Below are 9,965 nucleotides of genomic sequence, written 5' to 3' on the forward strand. Positions count from 1 at the left end.
CTCCCATGTACGTGAGGACCAAGGCCATGTATGAAGAGGATAATAATGATGACAAGGAGATGGAGTGGACATACAAGAAGACAAGGCAACGTAGCGGAACATGCTCATGATAGGGCAATAGTGTTCACCATGACTCATGAACAGTGTTGACAAGACCACGGTAGTCAACTCAACAATAGTAAAAAGTGCAGTGTATAGTGTATGTGGGGCATCCCTTGTCCCCTGGGCTCCCTATATAACGAGCGTCAGGGGAAACGCTCAGCCCAATCCCCTTGGGGCTCATTTCCCGAGCTCACTTGAGCATTTTCCTCCTCTAGCTCTAGAGCACATCTAGCCAACCCAATCCCCTTGGGTGCTCATTTCCCCCGGGTCACTTGAGCATCTTCCTCCTCTAGCTCTAGAGCACATCTAGCAAGCCTCATACGGGCAAAGACCAAACAGCTCAAGGAGTAGCTCTCATATTCAGCTCCATATACAATCAGAAATGCATGATTAGGGGTTTTACCTCCTCACGAGGACTCTGAACCTGGGTACATCGGTGTTCATCTGTGTGTGCTTGTTAGCGCATCTTCCTTCTCCGGATCCTCCAGAGTCCATCAGCCCTAACATAAGCCTACTTAGGCATTTGTCGTGTTTACCACCACGGCATCAGGTTTATGCCATCATTTGTTGTAACTACTGTGAGCAATTATATCCAAATATATGAATATTTGTTCTACCTACGTGAACAATTATATCCAAATTAATCCCAACCTACTAGAAAAAAAAAACTGGCTTGCCACGCGGGGTGTCATGGTTCACGTTGGATTGGACTATCAAAAGGCGAATTCTAAAATTAGCTAGCCGAACTGTTTGTTTTAACTGCAATTTCACTTGAAAAATCTTGATCTACGGACATATTAATTTTGCAATTTCACTTGAAAAATCTTGATCTGCGAACATAATAATTTCTACTGTTAGCCTATTCGGGATTTTCATAAAAAAAATTGGACGACTCCAGTTCATACGATTCATCTTTTCTTTTTGAACAGGGATTCATCTTTTCTAAGGAAGCGCTTAGAATCAAATGAGTGGCACCTCCAAACTTCCTATGGGTTGAATTCATACAGCTCAATTCCATAGGAATTTCAACAATCATTCTGACCCCTTTTTAGAACTCATTTCCGTAGGATTGAGGGATTCATGTGTCATGTACTCCTTCCGTTGCCTATGTTTAATTTTTTTTTGATATCCCAAAAATTATGCCAGTGCATAGGGTTGTTTTATGTGGTTTTATGGTACTCAGATGCTTCATATTATGTGCCTAATTTTGGCTAATAATTTAACCAACAAACTATGAGTCACGTCACCAAAAGTATATCACTAAAGCTTCTTTCAAATGTGAATTCAATGATACACTTTGTGTGGCATATATTTCACATTTTGTTGGTAAATTTAATGATCAAAGTTAGAACAAAAATATGAAGTGGCCATGTCTAGAGTAGATGCAAGAGCATCCAAGAGATTATGGTGTCGCCTTTTGCTTGCCAATGTTACGTAGGACTTCTATGGGGCTAGAGAAAACAGAAGGAACATAAAGACATTGATAATTTACTCATCAGGTACTGCAATGGTCATGTGACATCAGGCATTTGTTATAGGTATCACGTAAGATTTGGATTGAGTTAAAGGCGAGAGAGAAGAGGGATATGAGTTATGTTCTAAACTACGGAAAAATATATATGTTGCGCATATCTTCTGATTTCATGTTTGATCCAGCATTGAAGGCTACGCTAAACCAGGTTGAAAGGCAGGCGTTTCCATGCTTTTGTTTAAAAGAGGCTCGTGTTCTAATTGCTTAAAACAGGAGCAGAACAGGTCGTGTAAACATATTTATTTATAACAAGCTGAAAAGTCAGTGAACTGGCTCATTATGTAACGCACCACTGGAATTCTATCTTCAGCCAGTGAGAGCAAAACTGCTCAACCAGGTTTATCAAGGACATCGCGATAACAACATGTTCCATCCGCATGTCTTGGACCAGTATTAGCTGGGCGGCTAGATGATCAGAATCCATAACTAACGGCTAATCTGATGCTACATCTTCCATTGAGAAGGTAAAATAAGGGTTTCTGGACATACTTTATCTTGTGTCAAACACCAATATACACAACAGTTCCATATCATGAGTGTGCTAGCAACTTCCATTTTGCCTTTCTAATTTTATTGCTTCATAAGAAATCATCACCTCTTTGAATTTTGCCTCAGCAACCTCTGCCACAAGCAAACGGGGCAGATTATGAGCACATATACATAGTGCACATATGGTAGCTTTCCATGAGAGGAGAGAACAAAAAGAAGGAACTGTATCTACCTTTGTTGTTTTGGTTTTGGTCTGGATGGTACTCCATGGCTTTTCTCCTAAAAGCATTCTGGAATGCACATGACGAAGGAAGTTAGCAAGCAGATATAGAACAATGCAAAAAAGGCATGAGTTTAATTTTCAGTTTGAACACTGAAATTTAAATGTTCCAGAGTTTCGCAACAAAAGGTGTGCCGGTGTTCCAGAGTTGCACAACGAAAGGAGTGACACAAAAACATCTTTTACAGTCATGCCTCACTCATCTAGCTTGGCTATCCTTGCTAAGCAATGGATGATTGTTCTATTAATTTAGACCCATGAAGCGAATAAGAGTATGAACTCAAGCGAATGTCAGTTTTTGAACTTCACAACATTCCTGCTCCCTCATCCAACTTCTCTCACTTCAGAATTACGGATAATAATTAAAAGTGTGGTAAAAATTCTTAAAAACGGCAAGCATTTTAGTTACTTTCATGTCTTCACCTATATTAACACAGGGCTGGTGCATAGGTGTTGCAGAATTTGTGGCAGCAGAAGAAAAGTGTGGTAAAATATCTTAAGAACGGCAAACATTTTAGGGGATGTTTGGTTCCTAGCCAAGCCAAAGTTTGGTAATTTAGTATGTGTTTGGTTTTTGCCACACTTTACCACTGTCACACTTTGCTATACATGGACCCATATGTCATAAAGTTATTTTTTGCCAACTTTTGCCACACTTTGTGACGCCCAATTTTTTAGCCACACTTTGTGGCTGCCACACATGCCAAAGTATGGCTTGGCAAAATATGGTAGAGAACCAAACACCCCCTTAGTATATTCCATGTCCTCACATGTATTAACGCAAGGCTAGAGCTACAGAACATACAAGAACACCATGATAATATTTTGGCTGAGAATGTTAAAAGTCAAATAAATGACCGGGTACAAGAAGACACACCTTAATTTCAGCATCTGAAAATGGCTCTGATCTTGCCCTATGCAATCGAAGGTACAAAACTTGGTCATGGGCAGCTTATGAAGAAACTAGATGCCTTGCCAATTTCCAGGCAACAAGTTAAATGCACCAATCATGTTGGTATGGATAAAAGGCAAATTTAAATAGAATAATCATGCACCAATCATGTTGGTATGGATAAAAGGCAAATTTAAATAGAACTATCACAAAACAGCTGGTAAATTAAAACTAAGGACAAAGGTGATAGTTACATGTAACATCGATGTTCGACTTCTACTGATCACATGATATGTGTGTCAAAGGACCAACGCATCAAAGTGGCTCATAACAAGCTTGGATGTCAACAAGGACAACTAGAAAGTATATGAAGTATTTGTGTGATATACCTGCTTAGACCCAAGACAGAATAATGATGTGACATGCTGCAACTCACAGCTTCTCTGGGTCTCGATCTAAAATTTGCTCTTTGATTAGCATAAGATGATTCTGTGTCCCCATACCAGTCATCCCTACGACTATGCTGATTATAGCTTGGATTATGGCCATCCCTAGTCCTGTAATCCCGGCATTTACTTCTCTCCTTCTTGAACATATCTTGCATGCGCCTGATGCGTTCCTACAGAAAGCACTAGCATTGGTTGATGATTAGTTGAAACATATCACTAGATAAATACAGCGACTTACATAGTAGCTCTATACGAAAGTTAACGGTGCTGTTGCTTCACCACTATTTCCTTAAGATCAACAATTCAACTCGATGGAGTAAATGCTTGAGCAAGTCCATATAATCAGTCTATCAATCTCTAAAGCGAATGATGATCGTATGAAACTAATCTGGATAATTTAGGAACAAGCATTGGTGCATTGGAAAAACAACACTTTTAGCGCATTCAGTTTAAATGCAAATTTCCATAAACGCGGTCTTAATCTCAAGTGTGCAAACAGGGAACCAACCACTCTCTCCCTCTGATCCTCGTTTGTCTCACGCGTCCTCCGGTAATAGCGCCAGGCATCACCATACCGGTTCGAGCCCCGGGGTGCATCTTCCCAGTAGACGTGTTGTTGAGACCTGCTAGACTTCAGTGAAAGGAAACGGTTTTAACAAACTCTCCCAAATGCTGCTTACAACAATCATTTGACTAAAAATGCTAACATTTCAGAATCAGAACATGAGCATTTCCATATACCTGGGTGTAGAACCAGCTAGCCGTCCGGCGCAGTTGACCAACCTGCAGCCTCCCAGACACAGATGCACAATTAGATTCCCAAAGGCATAAATAACACACAGACTGAGTAACAGTTCAAGTGAATGATCATTTCAATGAATTTGGCTGCCCAACTACGCTATACAGTCTACAGTAAAGCATCGCCGCAGACCCTGCAAACTACCGACGCATCTCGGATTAGAGCTAAAGAAACACGCAGCAAAGGAGAGGGGTATAGAGAGACTAGAGAGACGTACGGCGGCGGTGGTGACGGTGGCGCCGATGAGGGCGAGGACGAGGATTGCAGCTGGTGTGGAGGCGGGGTCCCTCTCCCGCGCCTCCTTGGGACACGTGGGCCACCGGTGCGCCTCCAGCTCGCCCTCGCGGCGGCCGTCCATGGAATGGAATCGGGTGCGGCGAATTGGGGATCTGTGTCACAAAGCTGGGAGAGGGCTCCTCTGTGATCGGACCACAAGTTCGCCGCGCGGTGTGGAGCGACGGTGGTGGGCGATGTGGCTGCCGATGGCCGGCAGCTCGATTGGAGAGAGGGGGAGTCGCGGTGGAGGAAGGGGACGTGCCCGGCTGAGGCGGATCAGGGTCTACGGGCCAGAAGCTCCGGGCTGGTGGAGGGAGGTAGTTGGGCCTCAGTAAGCTGCAACGAGGGAAGAATGGAAGATAGCGAAAGATCTGCCATGTTGCCCAGCTGAGGCCCAAAATTATGTCTGGTCCAATGGGCATGTAAGCATTCCAAAATTGTACACACATCCAATAATCTTTGCACTTCCTCCTCACCACTGTAATTACAAATGAAGTGTAAGATTCCTGATCAGCTTAAGAAGCTTTAAAAATAATTTATAACTTTTATTGAACTTCTAAATCAAGTAGGGAATATCAACCTATTTTAAAACAAATTGTTGAAACAATTGAGAGATTTTAACACATGGAGAATTTAGGAAATTTTAGTGTTTTACTCTTTATTTATGCTTTTTTTCTCAAATTCTAATTTGTTGAATTACATGCTCATGATCAAAGTCGTTTATTTCTCTTCAAATATTTGGGATGTTTCAACATCACCGGTGTGCAACACCACCTGGAATGTGGGCTACTCAAATGGATTCACTCTTCGATGCGACCCTCTGTGGCCATTGTTGTTGTTATATCGCAAGAGGAACAGAATGTGGGGGGAAATAATTAATTTACAAGTTCCTCGTTTCTTGCAACCATTACCAATGCACGAGGAGTCCTAGTTGGACTCGGTATGTCCGAAGGAAACTCTTGGCTTGTATTCCCATTGCAAGCGCATGTGCCATTTTCCTATTGATGGTAAAAAAATACAGTGTGAATTCCACAAAAAAGAAATTTACCCCCCCCCCCCCCAAAAAAAAGATAAAATAAATGGGATAAATGAAGATCAGCTGCCACTATAGCACAATCTTATAGAAACCCATGTTCGGCACCTATCCATGAGAGAAGAGAATCTAATATAGAAACCCATAAGATCTCGTTTGGCACTTGTCATTTTGATATCTTTTCATTTATTGAATCCATGGAAATAACAGAGATATCAAAAGAATTAAGGTTAGACATGGGATGGAATACATTGAATTGTCAACTGAATTTCATAACGATTATGTGGCAACCAAACAAGTTGGTTCTTGGAATCACAAATGAATTCATTGATTCCAACTCCAAATGATGGGAGCCAAACGAGCTCTAATATGTCTAGATGTTCTCTTTACCTCGAGGTAGGACTCCATGTTCGGTTGTCATAGAATCTACAGTAGATACTCAAAAACCATGTACTCAAAATCTAATTTTAGTATAATTATGAACGTTTTTCGAGTATGGCAAGTGTTCTGCCATAACAAATAATCAAAAAAATATATCTCTTAAACATTGTGTTCAGCGCTATTTATGGCATGTCTATGCATAATCAAACATAAACATTATGAATACATAGTTTAAACATTATTACATAGCTTAAGAAAATATTCAAACATTACAAGAGATAGTTTAACTAAAACAACAAGTTTGTACTAAAAAAATAAATTAAAACTCAAGCATGATGATCCGACTAACTCTACTTCTCCCACTTCAAAAGTGTGTCATAGTGAGAGATGATTTCTAGAATGTACCTCCATCTGGTGCCACAAGTTACCCGATTCTCAGATAGAGGAGGTGGTAATGGATCGATTGTGTCATTTGGCTCCTCGTGAGTGGCCTCTCGCTCCACTGCATCCAGCTCATCATTGTCGAATCAAGCTTGTATTGAGGTCACTTGTACTCCTTGAATGCACTGATCTCGATAGAACGATACTTCACAACCTTGGGGACCTCCCACTTTGCCGCTCACTTATCCTTCCGTCGAGCTTTCTCCGCCATCAAAAATCCTTGTGAAGTTCCTCCTTCTCATAGTCATAGTCCTCCTCCTCTCGTTGGCGCTAGGCTTGCTCCTAATCGGCAATTCCTGATAAGGGGTTGCCCGATCTTCTCAGTAAGCGACGGGGTGCTGATGAACACGCGATGAACAGAGCGGATGGAATCGATGATATGTGGAAGATAACTTGTATGACGCCGACGAAGTCTCTCGATTGATTCCTGTCGCCAATGCAACAGCTCTCAACCTTGCAAGATAGTCGCAACTCCACACACTTGCGCACGTAGCCGCCGACCACGAAGCGGTAAATTGCAATCTTCTAATCCCCAATGGAACAGCAGATCACACAAACTTTTAAATAGCATAAAACTCCAGATCGAAACGAATTGGAGAGTTGTGTATCAATAAATTTGCGTAGCAAACAACTATTAACTAGGGTTTATCTTAAACGTGGTCTAAAACTATTATGGGGGCCTCCTGGGCACTTATATAGGCGTTCAAGACGATCTCAGGTCGAAAAGATACAAAAATAACCGACCCAGAATAGATCCGGTCGAGACAGACTCGGACTCGGCCGGCCTGGGGGCCGGTCGACCGGGCCAGGGACCGGCCGGTCCGGTTTGGACCGGGCCAGGGACCGGGTGGCAACCGGGCGGAGCGTCCAGGCTTACTGGATAGTGCCCGGTTGGCACAAGTGGGAAATCCGGTCGGCACCGGGCTGGTCCGGCGTGGCACCCGGTTGACCGGGCCTGGGACCGGGTGCGCCGGCGTGGCGGCCGGTCAGACCGGATCTGGCGCCGGCCTGAACTTGATCTTCTTCCCTCGCGCACGCCTCCCTCTCCTCCCTCGCGCTTCCATGGAATGTCTTCATGTCCAGCTTCACGTCCAGCTTCTTGTCCAGCTGCTCCTCTCCTCCTCGTGCGATGCTTGCTCCCTCCTCATACCTGATCATACATAAGTAATAGGACTTAGGCAGTATAAAGTTCTCATCGATCAAAGTATCACTTAGGAACAAATTCACATGTTGTTTAAGTAGCTTCGCACGAGATCGTGTCATTGGTCCAATCATGACTTCATTGGACTTGAGCTTTACAGCAACATCATCTTCATCTTGCAATGATGGAGGTAGTAGTATAGTAGGGATATCCTCATCATCTCCCCCCCCCCTCAAAAGGCGTCGACCTCGACGCTCCAAGGTCTTCTTCGTCATATGGTGTCAAATCAGCAACATTGAAAGAATTACTGACATCAAACTCATCAATTGGAAGATCTATCGAGTACGCATTGTCATTGATCTTGGCAAGCACTTTGTAAGGACCAGCACCACGAGGAAGCAACTTGGACTTCCGCAGCTTCGGGAACCTATCCTTGCGAAAATGTACCCAGACCATATCACCAGGTTTGAACAATATCTCCTTGCGCTTCTTGTTCATCCTTGCAGCATTGCTCTTGCCTTTCTTTTCTATCAATTCTTTAGTCTTCACATGAATCTTTCGCACAAAATCTGCTCTCTTTGATGCCTCCATATTGACTCTCTCATGTATGGGCAAAGGCAACAAGTCAAGTGGAGTAATGGGTTTGAAACCATACACCATCTCAAACGGACACAGCTCTGTGGTAGAATGTACCGCCTTGTTGTAAGAAAACTCTACATGCGGCAAACACTCTTCCCACTCCTTCAAGTTCTTCTTGATCATGGATCTCAACAGTTGTGACAATGTTCTATTCACCACCTTAGTTTGACCATCAGTTTGGGGATGACAAGTAGTACTGAAAAGTAGCTTTGTCCCCAGCTTTCCCCAAAGTGTCTTCCAGAAGTAGCTCATAAACTTCACGTCACGATCAGAAACAATAGTCTTCGGTACTCCATGTAGACGTACAATCTCCCTGAAAAATAGGTTAGCAATATGCGACGCATCGTCGCTCTTGTGGCAGGCAATAAAATGTGACATCTTAGAGAATCTATCCACTACCACAAATATAGAATCATGGCCTCTCTTAGTACGCGGCAAACCCAACACAAAATCCATACTAATATCCTCCCATGGTGTAGTAGGTGTCGGTAAACGAGTATACAAACCGTGAGGCTTCAGCTTGGACTTGGACTTGTTGCAAGTAATACACCGCTTCACATATTTGTCCACATCCCGCCTCATCTTTGGCCAACAAAAGTGATCAGCTAGCATGAGTAGCGTCTTCTCACGCCCAAAGTGACCCATCAAACCTCCAGCATGAGATTCCTGCAATAAGAGCAAACGCACAGACGATTCTGGAACACATAGTTTGTTAGCTCTAAACAAGAATCCATCATGTATGTGATATTTTTCCCATGCTTTACCGATAGCACACAAGCGATATGGTTCAGCAAAATCATGATCAGTAGCATACAAATCACATAGTATCTCTAATCCAGGAATTTTAACAGCAAGTTGAGTTAATAGCATATTCTTCATAGATAGAGCATCAGCAACAATATTATATTTTCCCTTCTTATGCTTAATAATGTATGGAAAAGACTCAATGAACTCAACCCACTTAGCAAGACGCCTATGCAAAGTAGATTAGGCTTTCAGATATTTCAAAGCTTCATGATCAGAATGTATGATAAATTCTTTTGGCCACAAATAATGTTGCCAAACCTCAAGAACTCTAATTAAAGCATAAGATTCTTTATCATAGATCGGATAGTTCAACTTAGCACCAGAAAGTTTCTCAAAAAATATGCAATTGGGCGACCCTCTCGCGTCAACAAACCACCAATTCCAATACCACTAGCATCACATTCAATCTCAAATTGCTTATTGAAATCAGGAAGTGGAAGCAATGGTGCAGAAGTTAACAAACGTTTCAGTTCATCAAAAGCGTGATCTTGGGTTGCGCCCCACTCAAAAATAACACCCTTTTTAGTCAAATCATTCAAAGGTGCAGCAATAGTACTAAAGTTGGGCACAAATCTTCTATAAAACCTAGCAAGACCATGAAAACTTCTTACTTGACTCACATTCATGGGAGTAGGCCAATTTTGAATAGCTTCAATTTTAGACACATCTACTTCTACTCCATGCTTAGAGACAACATAACCCAGA

The 9,965-nt window shown here is 42.5% G+C and overlaps 1 protein-coding gene across 1 annotated transcript; it reads right to left on the minus strand.

Moving 5' to 3' along the window:
- Positions 1–1,858: 1,858 nt before the first annotated feature.
- Positions 1,859–5,017, minus strand: LOC124674422. The gene is made up of 7 exons (XM_047210471.1): positions 4,760–5,017; positions 4,485–4,526; positions 4,252–4,374; positions 3,684–3,913; positions 3,280–3,316; positions 2,355–2,412; positions 1,859–2,254 (listed from the first exon to the last, which is right to left on the minus strand). Exons 1-7 carry the CDS (start codon positions 4,898–4,900, stop codon positions 2,175–2,177), a joined length of 711 nt encoding a protein of 236 aa, XP_047066427.1. The 5' UTR covers positions 4,901–5,017; the 3' UTR covers positions 1,859–2,174.
- Between the last annotated feature and the right edge of the window lie 4,948 nt (positions 5,018–9,965).

The sequence above is a fragment of the Lolium rigidum genome, chromosome 7 (genome assembly GCF_022539505.1).
Source record: "Lolium rigidum isolate FL_2022 chromosome 7, APGP_CSIRO_Lrig_0.1, whole genome shotgun sequence".
In the NCBI taxonomy this organism is placed as follows: Eukaryota; Viridiplantae; Streptophyta; class Magnoliopsida; order Poales; family Poaceae; genus Lolium; species Lolium rigidum.

Excerpts from the sequence above, each read along its gene's own strand:
- LOC124674422 (XM_047210471.1), bottom strand. The coding sequence starts at position 4,900 with ATGGACGGCCGCCGCGAGGGCGAGCTGGAGGCGCACCGGTGGCCCACG. Across the intron at positions 3,914-4,251 it reads AGGATCAGAGGGAGAGAGTG|GAACGCATCAGGCGCATGCA; the intron begins GTTGGTTCCCTG and ends TGCTTTCTGTAG. Across the intron at positions 3,317-3,683 it reads TCTGTCTTGGGTCTAAGCAG|GGCAAGATCAGAGCCATTTT; the intron begins GTATATCACACA and ends TCGATTGCATAG.